At 43.2% G+C, this 16,767-nt stretch overlaps 1 protein-coding gene across 4 annotated transcripts in view; it reads left to right on the top strand.

The window, feature by feature from the left end:
* GEMIN5 (gem nuclear organelle associated protein 5) overlaps nucleotides 1-16,767 on the top strand; it is a 38,757-nt gene that overhangs the window by 18,839 nt on the left and 3,151 nt on the right. For 2 of the 4 annotated variants that reach the window (XM_079772596.1, XM_079772594.1), the window contains exons 16-26: nucleotides 854-1,084; nucleotides 2,425-2,538; nucleotides 3,119-3,244; nucleotides 5,268-5,363; nucleotides 5,782-5,919; nucleotides 7,118-7,265; nucleotides 10,554-10,673; nucleotides 11,410-11,620; nucleotides 12,814-13,068; nucleotides 15,164-15,326; nucleotides 16,108-16,612. In XM_079772596.1, coding sequence (XP_079628722.1) covers nucleotides 854-1,084; nucleotides 2,425-2,538; nucleotides 3,119-3,244; nucleotides 5,268-5,363; nucleotides 5,782-5,919; nucleotides 7,118-7,265; nucleotides 10,554-10,673; nucleotides 11,410-11,620; nucleotides 12,814-13,068; nucleotides 15,164-15,326; nucleotides 16,108-16,612 — 2,107 coding nt within the window. Of the gene's footprint in view, nucleotides 1-853; nucleotides 1,085-2,424; nucleotides 2,539-3,118; nucleotides 3,245-5,264; nucleotides 5,364-5,781; nucleotides 5,920-7,117; nucleotides 7,266-10,553; nucleotides 10,674-11,409; nucleotides 11,621-12,813; nucleotides 13,069-15,163; nucleotides 15,327-16,107; nucleotides 16,613-16,767 lie in introns of all 4 variants that reach the window. The other 2 variants (XM_079772595.1, XM_079772593.1) reach the window with 1 other exon arrangement.

The following is a 16,767-nucleotide window of genomic DNA, read 5'->3' as shown; positions in this document are numbered from 1 at the left end:
CGTCGCCCTCCCTCAGTAACTGAGTTGATCAGGGGCAAGCGAGGAAGACATTCACACGGGGCAGCTGCAACGGAATGGCAGGGCGCTGGGGCCTATGCAAGGAAGGCAGCCCTGGGAGCCTGAGGACAGCACCCAAACAGTGACAAGTATTCCTGGCACCCAGGTCTTGATTTCTAAATACTGGAGGTCATGTTTCAATTCAGTCAGGGCACGTGCCCAGGTTCCGGGCTCAGTCCCCAGTAGGGGGTGTGCAGGAGGCAGCCGATCAATGAGTCTCTCTCATTATTGATGTTTCTATCTCTCCCTCTCCCTTCCTCTCTGAAATCAATAAAAATATATTTTAAAAAAATAAAAAGCCTTTAAAAAAATAGTTTGAAGTTAGAAGGAATCTGAGCCTGTTCCAAGCTGAAGGAAACTAGAGACATAACAAGCAAGTACAGTGTGTGATGCCTTTTGCTGTAAGAGACCTTCTTGGTAAAACTAATGAAACCTGTATGAAATGTGTGGCATAGACAGTAGGGGCGTATCAGTGTTAATTTCCTGATTTGAGTAGTTGTGCTGTGATGATGGAGGAGAATGTCCACGGTTGTAGGATACACACACTAAAGTATTCAGGGTTAATTGACCATAGTATTTCTGATTTAATTACATCACAAAGGGTTAACATTTGGATAATGTAACTAAAAATTCATTGTGAAGGAAGGGAAAGGATAAGAATGCTATCCAAAAAGAGTAATGAGGGTTTGGAGATGACCTCCTAGAGTGCTTTTAACCAACAATATATATTTTAGTCTATCCTTTTTTTACTTCTGCTTTTTTTTTTTTTTTTTTTTTTTTTTTGCTATTCCTCTAGGCAAGAAAAGTATTGAATTAGAGAAAAAAAGGCTCTCTCAACCTAAGCCAAAGCCCAAAAAGAAGAAAAAGCTCACCTCGAGAGTGTCCGTAAAGCAGGAGTTGTATGATGGGAATGAAGAAGAGAGCATTAGGGAGAGCGCGGGGCCTGTTGAGAATGGCAGCGTGTCCGACCAGGAGGGAGAAGAGGAAGCCCGGGAGCCAGAGTTACCCTGTGGTGTCGCCTCCGTAGGTATGTGCCCAAGTCCCATGTCACCGACTCTCTAGGACTGAAGAGTTGTGACCAGAAACTTCTCTGCCTCTGACCTACCTGGTTTCCCAACTCCTTAGCTTGGGTGGTATTTTTGGTGCCCTTGGAAACCACGTTAGGTTTGTCAAAGGGCACCTTTAAGCCTCCAAACACCTTTGAAGTGTTTGAGGGGATTTAGTGGGTGATTGGGGTGGAAATGGCGAAGTTCTGTAGAGAAACTTCTCGCCAGCTTAGGCAGGTTCTCCTGTGGGACAGAGCAGAGCCCTGAGTATTTACACAGAAACTCACATGGGAAAAGTTCTAACCATTTGTCATCGTCATCCATTTATTGAAAGACACCACTGTCGTTACAAATGTCGGACCTGGAAGCTACCACCACTCTGGGCACTTGTTTCCACCTGGTGGTGTTTTCCTAAAAAAATTATGAAAGACGATGAAGTTTTTTCAGCCTGTTAAGCTATAGTGACAGCTCTGAGACTTTTACAAACTGTTTTTCTGGGTTCCACCACTAATTTCTAACAAAGCAGTCTACCACCGATATTGACGAGGAAAAGGTCAAGGGATGTAATTTTAGCCCTTCAATTCTTTTATCTATTTACCTTCAAGCTCTGGAGCCTGTTACCTGTTGAAATGAATGACTAAATAGCCAACAATATAAATAGAAGCTGTGAATCGTGTTTAACAGTATTTTGATGTGAAAGCATTAAAGTGGCTAAAATATATGGTACAAAGTCATCCCTGACCCTCTCCAAACCAAGGTGTGGCTGTTGGACCTGTGGTTTGGGTCAATAAAGAGCTAAAAGCGTACTGGATTTATTTTTTAGGTCCATCAAAATACCTTTTTATTGCAAAATTACTGCACAAGAAACATCCGATCAGCAGGTTGTTTTAATTCATGGTTGTGGTAGGCTCAGGATTGTGACTCCATATCCCATACCCTGAATCTTTTCTGTTAGTAAAGTTGTTCCGTATTTGTGTAATTAAATATGCAATTAGTACTTGGTTATCTAAATATGTAATATCCTTTGTCACCTGAGCAAAGTTTGGGAACTTTTGAGCCTATGGTGTAAAGTCGTGGAAGCTAGAAGCTTATAACTTTTCCTTAGATTAATTAGTCAAAGTTAGAAGCAATAACTCAGAAAATTCTGGAACACAGTCTGTGAGCTGAAAAAGGGAAACCACCCATGCTGCCTTTCCAAAGTGTTTGATCTCACATTTTGGGTAACAGATGAAATTGTACTGTTAAGCCTGGTATAGTTCTTAATTTTCAAAAAGAACCAGATTCTGCATTGCTCTCATCCAAACTTTTTTTCTTGATGTAGTTTCTAGAGAACCAGTTATATGCCCTCCAGTTTCCTTAGGCTTAGAAAAGCCAAAAGTCATCGTTAATAATAAAGTCACTTTACTGAAAAAGGAACCACCTAAGGACAAGCCAGGTTGGTATATACTAATTAAAATACTTCGTTAAAGCGTCCTCAATCAAATGTTACATGCAACTGAAAACTCAAAGGTGTGGGGGTTTAGTTGTTTTTAAGTTTTAAATACTTGTGTTTTGATTATATCTCAATCTTGAGTCATACTTATTTATTGATTGATTGATTATTGATTTGAGAGAGTTGATTATTGATTTGAGAGAGAGAGAAACATCGATCAGTTGCCTCCCTCCCGAATGCAGTGACTGGGAATCGAACCCAACCACCTTTTGGTGCATGGGATGACGTTCCAACCAACTGAGCTACACCAGCCAGGAAGGGTCATACTTTTTAAAACATTTTTTAGTACTTGATGAAGTGTCGTTTTGCAGTTGATACTGCTTCACACGTGTTCACAGGGTCGTGTTTGTGTGTGCTGTGAACATTGCCTCGAGCTAATGTAATTTGAAAGCTTCTTTATAATAGTAGCAACTTGCTTTGCGCAGCAGTATCCTCCAGTAGGTTACATTCACACAAGTAGGCATTCGGTTTGTGTTTCTGATCTGCTGTTCTTCAGACAGTCTGTACTTCTATTACTTTTCAGAAGCCTTAGTAATCAAGAAGCGAAAAGCCCGTTCCATGCTTCCACTGAGTACAAGCCTGGACCACAGGTCCAAAGAGGAGCTTCATCAGGACTGTTTGGTACTAGCGACTGCAAAACACTTCAAAGGTACAAAAATACACTTCCTTGGCCCATCCATAGTCTTCTGGGAACTGGCACAGAGAGGCACTTATTTGTTGAATGAATATGTAAACAAATATCCAAAATTGTGTGTATTTCTACATTCTTTTCCATTCTTCCCTCCCCCAACCCCATTGCCAAGCTCCCTTTCCTGATCCTAACCCTAACCACTGTCAACACTCCCCAGTGCTCTGCTTTTATTGTTATAAATCAAACTAGAGGTCCAGTGCACGAAATTCATGCACTGGCAGGTGTGGGGCAGGGGGGTCCCTCACCTCGGCCTACGCCCTCTCGCAGTCCGGGAGCCCTCGGGGGATGTCCAACTGACAGCTTAGGCCCGATCCCCATGGAGAGCAGGCCTAAGCCCACAGTCAGACATCCTTAGCCCTGCCGCAGAGGCGGGAGGGGCTCCCTCCACCACCGCTGCACTCGCTAGCTGTAAGCCCGGCTTCTGGCTGAGCGGCACTCCCCCTATGGGAGCACACTGACCACCAGGGGGCAGCTCCTGCATTGAGCGCCTGCCTCCTGGTGGTCAGTGTGCATCATAGCGACCAGTCGTTCTGCCGTTTGGTCAATTTGCATATTAACCTTTTATTATATACGACTAGAAGCCCGGTGCATGAAATTCTGCTGCCATTTGTTTGAATTTGTTTACCTTCTATAATTGAAACTTTGTAGCTTGAGTGGAGGCTTAGGCCTGCAACGGCTATGGAAAGCTTGGCTTACTCTGTTACCTGGGAAACCTTGCTCTCTGTGGCTGTAGCCATCTTGGATTGGGGTTAATTTGCATACTCGCCCTGATTGGCTGGTGGGCGTGGCTTGGCTGGTGGGCGTGGCTTATGTAGCGGAGTGATGGTTAATTTGCATATTACCATTTTATTAGAGAGGATTGTTACCAGCCATCTGTGTGCTAGAATTGGTATGATGGCTTAAATATCTCAGCATGAATGAACAGCATCTTCAGTGTAGAAACAAAATTATTTGCTTATTAGAAATATCATAATATGGCAGTTCCTTTAAGAAAATTAATGGAAGTTTTTTTACAGAATATTTTTTGGTTTTAATTTTCCAAAGCCCTCATCTAATGCCTCTTATTTTGATATTGCAGCAGTTGTATATTTTTAATTTTACATGTTAAAAAGGAATGCACAGTATAAAAAGAAAATAAATCTGTCTCCCACCTCTAACATCCACTCCTTCATTTCTCCCCAAGGCCACATTACTATCATTTTGTCTTCCTCTAGAGATATTTTATGCTCTTATTATATACAGAGCCCCCATTTTGGAACTTTGTGATGATTTCTGATAACTTACACAATTAACCATATAGTTTGTTTTATTTTGATTGTTTTTAATATATTTTTATTGATTTCTGAGAGGAAGGAAGAGGGAGAGAGAGATTGAAACATCAATGATGAGAGAGAATCATTGATCAGCTGCTTCCTGCACGCCCCCTACTGGGGATCGAGCTCGCAACCCGAGGTTGTGCCCTTGACTGGAATCAAACCTGGGACAAATGCTTTGTCCACTAAGCCAAACCAGCTAGGGCTTAACCATATAGTTTTACATTATTTCCCTTATTGGGAAATTACTAAGTTGACTTTTTTAAAAACAGAGAATGAATACTGAATTCCTTTGTGGTAGATCCTGGTGATCATTAAGGGCATTTCTTCACTTGATAGCTTTTTTTGTTTTTACTGCATTTAAATACATATTAAATTTTGGGTTGGCTTTTTACATTACTTCCTCCTACCCGCCCCCCAATCTTTCTTTGAGCAATCTATAAACTAAATTGTCTCATTGGATTGGCCCAAGCTAAGTTTAACAAACTGTATATATTTTCCTGTTTTGCTTCCTTTGTCTCTGTTAGGGTAAACAAGGGCATAGGACTCTTTCTCAGGGTCTGGGCATAACATTCGGAAGCATTTAGGCAGAAAACAGTAACCTGTGTAATCACTTCATCTGATTTTTTTTTTTTTTTTTTTTTTTTTTTGTATTTTTGAATTAGCAGAGCTAAATGAGGATGTGTCTGCCGATCTTGAGGAAAGATTTCACCTGGGGCTGTTCTCAGACAGGGCTACCCTGTACAGAATGATGGAGGTTGAAGGTGAGGCACATTCCGTCAACACAGTCCCCTCCAGCTTTATGATTCCCTAATGCTTTGCACACACCTCTTTTATGGCTACCATCCTGGGGCCTTGAATGGTTGGTTTTACATGCCAACTAACTAGGTTTTGAGCTCCCCAATTTGCATACTTACAGATCCCTTGCATCTGTCATAAGACCCTAAACATAACACACAGTGCTCACTCTGAGTGACTGAGTAAAAGTGAATGGGTGGACAAGTGACTGAGTGTGCTTCTGGCCCCGTTGTGAACACTCTGGGAGGTGACTTCCCCATTAGCTAGTGACTGCGTATTCTAGGAGTTTGTTCCTCTTTTATTCTGGCTTTCTTCTTTTTGTAGAAGTTAGTGTAAACAGGTGTTTCTGAAGCAGCTTCCAAACATTATCGTTCTTCCACGTAGGAAAGGGTCACTTGGAAAATGGCCACCCTGAGTTGTATCACCAGCTTATGCTTTGGAAAGGAGACCTAAAAGGTGTTCTCCAGACTGCAGTGGAAAGAGGGGAGCTGACAGACAATCTCGTGGCTATGGCGCCAGTGGGTATGTTCTTTTCAACTAAAGCTCTATCCTCTCTAGGATGCCCACTAAAGATGGATAGTGTCTTGAAGGATAATTTGACCATTTCTAATAAATTTAAAATGCACATCCCCCTTGTCTCAGCCATTCTAATTGTAGGAATTGAACTGTACGCACACATACAACATGATACATATTCATGGACTATTGTTGCAGCATTATTTGTAATAGTAAAAGATCGCAACAACCTCTGTGTCCATCAGGGAGAGACTGGTTACATCTATACAGTAGAAACTCCTACAGACACAAAAGAATGAGGCAACTCCGTGCATTCTAACATGGAACAGAACTCCAGAGTATAGAAAGTGAAAAGAAGCGCAGTGTAGATGCGCAAAAGCATATTTAATACTCTTTTCATTTATATTTATACATGTGTGGTTGTGTAGTCATAGACTGTATTTCCAAAGGTTTCAAAAGAAACTAGTAATAATGATTATCTCTGAGAAAAGGATTGGATGAAATGGGTGGGAAGATGCTAGGATAACAAGGAAACCTTTTATGCCATGCCCAGCTTTTTAGCTTTTTATTCAATACTAGAGGCCCAGTGCACGGATTCATGCACCGGTGGGGTTCCTCGGCCTGGCCTGCAGGGATCGGGCCGAAACCAGCAGTCTGACATATCCTGAGGGGTCCCAGAATGCAAGAGGGCACTCTGCAAAGTTGTTGTTGGGCAGCTCCTGCATTGAGCGTCTGCCCCCTGGTGATCAGTGTGCATCATAGCTACTGGCCAGTCAGCCAGTTGCTTAGGCTTTTATATATATAGATGCAACACACACACATACACAGAGAGTACATAGTGTATCATGGATTTCACAAACTGAATATACCCTTGTAACCAGCACCCATATCAAGAAACATAACATTACTTGTACCCTTCTCTCATGCTCTATTTCTATCAGTATCCACACACTGAGTAACCACTACCCTGACTTCCATACTTTTGTTACCTTTTTAGTTTTGTGTTATTACATAATCAAAGAAACTATTTACGTGGGTGTGGGGAGGAGTAGGTGAAGCAAATGATCTATAGTGGCGATTGAATTATCTAAATTTTCCGCTTAACACAGTAACTAAAAAGGCATTTTCAACCCATATGTACATGCTTTTCTTTTTTTCCCTTAAACTTGCTTCTTATTTAACCACCTTTTTTTTTTTTTTTAAGCTGGCTACCATGTGTGGCTGTGGGCTGTGGAAGCTTTTGCCAAACAGTTGTGTTTTCAGGATCAGTATGTCAAGGCTGCCTCTCACCTACTTTCTATTCACAAAGTGTATGAAGCTGTGGAGCTGCTCAAGTCACACCATTTCTACAGGTCTGTATAACCCTACAGTTGAACTAATATTTGGACATACCATGAAATTAATCTATTTAACAGCTCTAGCATAAAACCTTTACAGTAATTAAACATGTGAAACATACACAAATACGTATACTAGCTTAACAAACATCAATGCACCTACCACCTATACTTAACAAATGTTCACTTTTATCAATGTACGCCACTGATCTTTTTTTAAACTTTACCTTTGTAAGCTTCTTTACTTTGTTACTTTAACACAAATAGAGAAGACAGCATAAGACAAATGAATGGCTTAATGGATTATTAAAAGAGGAACTCCCTTCTTTATCTCCATATATGAAGAGACAGAATTTCCCAGCCATCCCAAAAGCTCTCCATATGTCCTAGTTGTTGTTTTTTAAGTATACTAGTTAAGATTTAGTTGAATTGCTCTTTCCCAATTCTGTCCTCATCCCTTCTCTAGAAGTAACCAGTTTCCTGAGATTGGTATAAATCTTTCCTGTCCAGGTCATGCTGCTTAACCACAGGGGAGACATTCATGCATCATTAGACAACTTCATCATTTTGTGAATATCAAGTTCATGAACACAAACCTAGATGGTATAGCCCAGTGGTCGGCAAACTGCAGCTCGCGAGCCACATGCGGCTCTTTGGCCCCTTGAGTGTGGCTCTTCCACAAAATACCACGGCCTGGGCGAGTCTATTTTGAAGAAGTGGCGTTAGAAGAAGTTTAAGTTTAAAAAATTTGGCTCTCAAAAGAAATTTCATTCGCTGTACTGTTGATATTTGGCTCTGTTGACTAATGAGTTGGCCAACCACTGGTATAGCCAACTACACATCTACTAGGTTATATGGTATAGCCTAGGCTACAAACCTGTATAGCACAAAACATGAGATTAAATCAAGCATAAGAGAAAATAATGCAATCAAGAGACGAGGTAAGCACCAGATGTATGAGGCCTCTGCAGGTATAACATGGCATACTGTTTTACAGCAAACTTTTTATAAGTAGAAAGAGTACACTTTAAAGTAATAATAAAAAGTATAGTAAATACATAAACCAGTAACAGCCATTTGTTGTCATTATCAAGTATTATGTACTGCACGTGATTATATGTGCTATACTTTAAACAACTGGCAGTGCAGTAGGTTTGTTTACAACAGCATCACCACAAATGTGAGTAATGCATTGCACTATGACTTTATAATGGCTATGTCACTAGGCAATTAATCAACTGAATATTGTTTGTTTGTTTGTTGTTTGTTTTTATCTCTAACTAGAGGCCTGGTGCATGAATTCGTGCACCAATGGGGTCCCTTGGCCTGGCCTGTGGGATTGGGCCGAAACCAGCTCTCAGACATCCCCCAAGGGGTCTGATATTGCGAGAGAGCGCAGGCCAGGCTGAGGGACCCCACCAGTGCACGATTGAGGCTAGGGAGGGACACAGGAGGTTGGCCAGCTGGGGAGGGACCGCAGGAGGGCTCCAGGGTGTGTCCAGCCCATCTCACTCAGTCCTGATCGGCCGGACCCCAGCAGCAAGCTAACTTACCGGTCAGAGCATCTGCCCCCTGATGGTCAGTGCATGTCATAGCGAGCGGTTGAGCAGCCTTAGCATATCATTAGCATATTATGCTTTGATTGGTTGAACAATTAGCATGTTAGGCTTTTATTATATAGGATACTGGCTTATTAGTTATATTCCTTTGTTGTTTTTTAATGATTACCCAAGGGTTTAGGATAAGCATTTTTAATTTATGACAGATTACCTTCAAATAATACACCGCTTCTTACAAATATCATATTTCTTTCCTTCCTCTTACTCTTTCTGCTGTTGAAATGTTTTTTAATCATTTTTTAAACATTGTTTACATTTACCCACATACTTATTTCCAGCACTTTTCATTCTTTTATGTAGATCTGAATTTCTAGTTGCTATCAATTCCTTCTTTACCTAAAGAACTTCACTTTTTTCTGTCCTGTGGTTCTGCTGGTGACAGATTCCATCCACAGCTTTTGTCTTTCAGTACTTCAAAGCTGTCATTCTGTTTTTCTCTTGACTTGCATTGTTTTTGACATGACTCTACTGCATTTATTCTTTTTTTTTTTTAATTTTACTGAGTTAACTGGTTCATAACATTATATAAATTTCAACTATACAACTTCAAATACCACATCCATTATGTACTCTAGTTTCTTGCATTACCATATATTTGACCCATTTTGCCCTCTTCATCCTCCCCTTATCTTTGTTACATAGGAACTATGTATTTTTTCTCTATTTTCAGTACTTTCTCCATCACTGATTTTCAGCCATTTGATATGATGGCTTTGGTGAGACTTCTGTTTATCCTCTTTGTTTTTCTTCCTTTAGAGTGTTGAACTCTGTTTTGGCAAGCAGTAAAGTTGCTTGTGGATCAGCTTGATCTTTTCATGGCTTGTTTTGAAGCTTTTCTTAGGACAGGTTAAAGAAATCCATACTCTGAAATTAGTTTGCCCTCCTACCATCTGGTGTCTTTACTGAATGCCTCATATGTTCAATAAATCAGAACTTTCCTGTCTGGCTGGTCAAATCTCAAAAGTCCCCAATCTCCGAGAAAGCTCAGGGATTTATTCCCTGACTTCTCTTTGTCCAGCCTTAAGGAGGTTCCCACACATGCATGGCCTTATGTTTAGCCCAAGACTCAATAGGATCCCTAAAGGAGGTTCTGGAGCTCTTTTTCTGGACAGCTTCTTCCTTCCCCTGAAGTTCCAGTTGTTTCATCTCTTCTAACTCGTTTTTACTGCTTCATCGAGGACATGGACCTTTCTCTCTAAACTACAAGGGTCAGGACCTTGCTTCTTGCTCAGATGCCCGCAGTTATCCTCCATTGCTCTTGCACAATCAGTACAAATGTCAACACAGTGAGAAAAGGCAAATAGCCTCTTAGCATCATTATTATTAAAACAGGTGGGTTTTTTTTTGGGGGGGGGGGGGAAGGTTAGGGTTTAAAGTAAAAGTGAGTTTGTTAGTGAAGCAAGCACTGAGACAGAGAGTAAGGCCACTCCACAGGCAGACCAGCCCCTAAAATAGTTTTGACCTCATCCTCCCAAAGGGCCTTGGGGACCCCAGGAATCTGCTGACCTGGGAGAGTTGAGCGCAGCTTGTCGTTTTGGCTTCCTGTGTATGCGGGAACGTTTTTTATAAGAAGTAGGAACACCACAAACGGGATGGCTTGTCCTATCTTGGGGCCCCTCCTAGGGGCCCCTTACAGAGAAGCCTTTTCTTTTCAGATTGGCTGATTGTCTGTTCTTGCCTCTAGGGAGGCTATTGCAGTTGCCAAGGCCCGCCTGCGCCCTGAGGACCCGATCCTGAAGGACCTGTACCTCAGCTGGGGAGCCATCCTTGAAAAAGATGGCCATTATGCTGTTGCTGCTAAATGGTAAGCCTGTGGGAGACAGGGGTGCACCAAACCTAGAAGAGCTGTGACAGAAGAGCAGAATGAGAGTGGTCAGCTTAGAGGTGGAGGTCAAGTGTCTAGAAAACAAAAAAGCACATATGTATTAAACCAGCTTGGTAAGACTCATCTAGATCTGCCTCCTTGGTAGGTATGTACAGCATCCTAACTATTCACGAAACCCCAGTAGCAGTAAGAAATCTCTTTTAGCCAAAACCGGTTTGGCTCAGTGGATAGAGCGTTGGTCTGCGGACTGAGGGGTCCCGGGTTCGATTCCGGTCAAGGGCGTGTGCATTGGTTGCGGGCACATCCCCGGTGGGGGGTGTGCAGGAGGCGGCTGGTCGATGTATCTCTCTCATCGATGTTTCTGGCTCTCTGTCCCTCTCCCTTTCTCTCTGTGAAAAATCAAAAAAATATATTAAAAAAAAAAAAAAAAGAAATCTCTTTTAGGGACATCTTGCACCATCAAATAAGAAAAATGGGAGAGAATGACTCCTTTGCTTGGGTTCAATTCAGCAAGTATTGAGATTCTTTTATGTCCTTGACCCATATAATGCTGTCTCTCCTCTGCTGGCTGGACTCGGCTGAGAGCCGGCGACACTGGCTACCTGGGACCACAGGAAGGCACAGGGGCGAGGAAAGGCCCACAGAAAGAAATGTTCTGGCCCTCTGAGAGGAATAGATCTGTTTATGACACTTTGAGTTTTGTTTTGTCTTATAGCTATTTAGGGGCCGCTTCCGCTTATGATGCAGCCAAAGTTTTGGCCAAAAAGGGGGATGCAGCATCGCTTAAAACGGCCGCAGAGTTGGCTTCCATCGTGGGAGAGGATGAGTTGTCTGCGTCCCTGGCTCTCAGGTGTGCCCAAGAGCTGCTTCTGGCCAGGAACTGGGTGGGAGCCCAGGAAGCCCTGCAGCTCCATGAAAGCCTGCAGGTCAGTCTGTTACTGCATCTTCTGATGCTTAAGAAAGGGCCCCAAATCCTTTTCTCATCAAACTCCGGGTGAACAGCCGTTACACAAGCTGTACTAATTTGGCAGGTGTCCTGCATACTATCCCATGAAAGTACCCTGGCTTGTCAGTTGCCATATGCAAAGTAGGAGATAATGTCATTCACAGTAATTCCCATTGTGCATCAGTTTGTGTACAACATCCATGAATAGACTAGTCAGCTGAGCCCTGCCTGGGCTGGCAGCCTAGTGGTTGTTCGTTGATGTCATCAGCACGTCAGTGACGAGGGGGGTCTCTGAAGAGGAAGAGGGATTGGCTCCAACAGAAATCATGGTGCTCTGCCTGTGGCACCCTCTTAGGCTGTATGCCACCAGGAAGTGTGAGACTGAAACCTTTGGGTAAATGTTTTGTGCCCATGTGGTTAAAGATGACTGGCTTCCACTGCCCGTGTGTGTGTGTGTGTGTGTTTCCTCTGCCTTTTGTGACACATCAAAATTGAGATGACTTTAAAGGCAGCACTCTCACCTCGGTGCTGTAAGTTTAAGCTACATGTTGCTCTGATAAGGGTTATCTCAGCAGCGTGGCACACAGACCTTCCCACGCGTCATGGAGAAAGTAGTGTTTACAGGGGCATACAAGGAATCTCATGGCAACTAAAAGCCAGCAGAAATTTTCCCAGGCCTTTCTCTGGCTTTCTGCTGTTCCAGCAGCTCTCGGTTAAAGGTTTGGACATGGCCCTACCCACCGCTCCAGCTCCGATCGACACCGTTGGTCTGCTCCCGCACCTTCTGCCCATTAGGCTCTTCTCTGCACTCCCTTTTCTCAAGTCTGGGCAAGAGAAGGAACAGATGAGCCCAGACCATCTATTCTCAGACGGGGGCACAAATCTTGGCTGATCTGTATGTGTCTTAAATTGCAGTGGGCAGGGCTATAGTTGGGGTTCCATGTTATAAAAATGGTTGTTTGGGCTCCAAGGGCTATGGAAAGAATTCCTCCAAAGGATATCTGGGAAAGCTGTCTGCTTGATCACTTCCCCCCTCGGGAACAACTCACATTGGGCAGGCAGTCACTAAGGGGTCTGGCTGCTACTAATGTAAACGGGGACACTGTGAGAAACGGAGGCTGTCGAGTCAAGCTCTTTGCTGCATAACAGTTCCTCTGCTTTGTTGGGTTCCAGGGCCAGAGACTGGTGTTCTGCCTTCTTGAGCTCCTCTCTAAGCACCGGGAGGAAAGGCAGCTGTCAGAGGGTGAAAGCTCTCCCTCGTCCTACAACACCTGGTCCACCGGCATCGCAGGGCCCCTCACGGAGAGGGTGATGGCAGTATGGAAGAGCGCCTTCAGCCTGGACACCCCCCAGCAGTATCAGGCAGCACTGCAGCAGCTGCAGACTATCAAGTACCCATCTGCTACAAATAACACTCCCTTCAAACAGGTACCCGTCTGTCTGCATGAGCTTCTCACATTCATCACTCAGCTGTAGGAATTCCTTCATCGATGCCTAGTATAATAAGGAAACAAGTTCGATGCCAGTTTGCATTTCAGAAAAGACTAAGGCAGGCCCAGGCAACCTGGGAAGATCCCTTCAGACTAACTAAAGCCCTTTAGCTTTGAAGTTAGATTTAAATCGGCATTCCCTTTTTTTTTCTTTTTTTCTTTTTTACAGGGGTGACACCATGTACTGACAATTCCCTTTTAAAAGGAAAAAAGAAGTCTAAATATATAGGAAAGCAGAGAGAATAATGTTCAACCAGAGTTAACAAATGTTCACATTTGTCATTTTTGTTTCATAGTATTTTGGGGGGTTGTTTTGTATTTTCTTGTTTTTTTTGGTAAAGGAAATACAATCCAGTTGAAATGCCCTGTGTTCTTTTTTTTTTTTTTTTTTTTAATATATTTTATTGATTTTTTACAGAGAGGAAGAGAGAGGGATAGAGAGTTAGAAACATCGATGAGAGAGAAACATCGATCAGCTGCCTCTTGCACACCCCCTACTGGGGATGTGCCCGCAACCAAGGTATATGCCCTTGACCGGAATCGAACCTGGGACCCTTGAGTCTGCAGGCCGACTGAGCCAAACCAGTTTCGGCGAAATTCCCTGTGTTCTATTCTTCAGTCCCATTCCCCTTCCCTAACCTAGGCACCGAACACAGCCCCTACATCAGAACATATGTATCATTTTGTTCATTGATTGTTGCAATGACCATTGTTTGTAAAATCTATCCAGAGATCAAATTGATTCACTGTAACGATTCTACCCGTCCTATGAATATATATCTCAATTTACCTATTTCTCTTTTGAAAATGAGGGGACATTACTATATTATTGATGAATGAGACTTCCTCAAATGATATGACACTTTGGAAAACGGTGTGGCAGTTTCTTATAAACATTCACGTGCCCAATGACCCAGCAATCCACTGCCTAGATATTTCATTAAAAGAAACAAAACGCCCTGGCCGGTTTGGCTCAGTGGATAGAGCGTCGGCCTGCAGACTGGGGGGTCCCAGGTTCAATTCCGGTCAAGGGCATGTACCTTGGTTGCGGGCACATCCCCAGTGGGGGGTGTGCAAGAGGCAGCTGATCGATGTTTCTCTCTCATCGATGTTTCTAACTCTCTATCCCTCTCTCTTCCTCTCTGTAAAAAATCAATAAAAATATATTTAAAAAAAAAAAGAAACAAAACCTGATCGATGTTTCTATCTCTCTATCCCTCTCTCTTCCTCTCTGTAAAAAATCAATAAAAATATATTTAAAAAAAAAAAGAAACAAAACCAGGTGTCCACACAGACTTGTGCACAAATGATTACAGCTTAGTTCACAACAGCCAAAAACTAGAAACCGCCCAAATGTCCATCAGCTGGTGAATGGATGTGCAAGCTGTGGTACATCCATACAGAGGAATACTATACTATGCAGCAGTAAAAAGGAACAAATTACTGATACACAAAAGCATTATGTGAAAGAATCAAGACACTAAAGACTACATACTCCACAGTTCCATTTACATGAATTCTAGGAAAGACAAAATTATAGTGGCAAAAACCAGATCAATGGTTGCCAGGGGCTGGGGAGAGGGAACTGTGGCTGCAAAGGGCACATGGAAATATTTTCCAATGATGAAAATGTCCTGTCTTGATTTTTGATGTAGTTACAGCATATATATCTATATGGATATGGATATATTTATCAAAACTCATCAAATTGCTCACTGAAAATTGATCATTTTTCTTATAGTTCGGATTTGCTTGTTGTTTTTTATAGATTTTAGTTTCAGAAATGCACTTTTTAATTACACACAAATGTGAAGGCATTTTCTTAACATGAATAGACTTTAACTCAGACAGTATATGTTGTTGTGTAGCTAGATATGAAAGCTTCAGGTAGGGAAGCAAAAATGAATGGTGGAGGAGGACCTTTCTTCAATGTCGACTGTGTGTACTCTGTCCAAGTGCAGTTAATGGGAACACTGGTGTCGTCCTAGTGCTGCCTGCGGGGGGATGTTTAACAGACTGGCCTCTCCCTCCAGCTCCTGCTTCACATTTGCCATGACCTGACTTTGGCAGTGCTGAGCCAGCAGGTGGCCTCCTGGGACAAGGCTGTGGAAGCTCTGCTTCGGGCTGTGGTCCGGAGCTACGACTCGGGGAACTTCACCGTCATGCAGGAAGTGCACTCAGCCTTTCTTCCCGAGGGTAAATGGCCCACGCACGCCGCTGGTAGACGGCTCTGGGATGCTTACTGGCTAGTTGTGTCATTTAGTAGGAAGTTTGAGCTCTCTTACCTAGGCTCCTAAGAGATACAGCCAGAATGTCTGAGCCCTTTACCTGGCCCTACCTTACCCTCCTACTTACTTTCTACACAGTTTAAGAGCAAGAGAAATAGCATTATATTCATAAATTAGTAAGACTGGAGAAGCACAAAAGATAGACATTTCTTGCTCTGGCTGGGTGGCTCTGTTGGAGTGTCGTCTCACACACCAAAAAGGCTGCAGCTTCCATTCCTAGTCAGGGCACATACCTAGGTTGTGGGTTCGATCCCCAGTCAGGGCATATACGGAGGCAACTGATGAATGTTTCTCTCTCACATGGATGTTTCTCTCTCCTGCCCCACCCCCTCTCTAAAATCAATGACATATCCTAGGGTGAGGATTAAGAAACACAGATAGACATACTTGAGTTGCATAGTCACTGAACTAAATCTCGGTGATTTTTCTTCACAGACACAGTAGGATCCTCAGAGCCTTCAGTCGGACAGATTGAATACATTTTATATCATGACCGACTAGCCTGTAGCAACAAGAACATTGTCCTGAGCCAGTAAATGCTTAGCTTTGGTTGGCTTCTGGTGGGAGGTGGATCACTGCTGTCCTTTTCTTGGAGTCTCTTAGGCGATAGGAAACAACATGCAGGTAGGAGGCCAGATTTCTGGCCGATAAAGAAATGCACAACCTCACGTCCTTTCCTTCTTTCCTAGGCTGTGATCACCTGAGAGACAAGCTGGGTGACCATCAGTCCCCTGCCACACCAGCTTTCAAAAGTTTGGAGGCCTTTTTTATCTATGGGCGTCTGTATGAATTCTGGTGGTCCCTCTCCAGGCCTTGCCCTGAATCTAGTGTCTGGGTAAGGGCTGCTCATAGACAGACAACCTCTGTTGAACAAAGCCAGCAGTTGGATGATGCCAGCTCTGAAGAAACTGACCCCCACACTCCTCAGCCAGAGCCAAGCAAGCCTCCAGAACGAGACATGAGACTCACAGAAGAGAGTAAGCGAATGCTGAACACTTGTAAGGAGCTTTTTTCAGAAAAGCACGCCAGTTTCCAAAACTCACAGAGAACTGTTGCTGAAGTTCAGGAGACCTTGGCAGAAATGATCCGCCGACACCAGAAGAGTCAATTCTGCAAATCCACAGCGAATGGCCCTGATAAAAATGCCCCTGAACAGGAGGCCGAACAGCCCCTCTCTAGTCCTCAGAGCCTGGGGTAAGTACTGAGTCAATACAGGATGGAATTAAAAATACCCTCCTGGGTTCTCACAGAGTCACAGCACAGTCAATACATGACGAGATTGATCAGGACACTTGGAAGCAGCATGATTTAGTGGTGAACACACAGGCTTTGGAGCCAAATGTGGGTTC

This window comes from Cnephaeus nilssonii, assembly GCF_951640355.1.
Source record: "Cnephaeus nilssonii genome assembly, chromosome: 5".
NCBI lineage: Eukaryota > Metazoa > Chordata > Mammalia > Chiroptera > Vespertilionidae > Cnephaeus > Cnephaeus nilssonii.
Note: the sequence above shows the minus strand (reverse complement) of the source record. Positions and strands in the feature narration are given on the sequence as shown.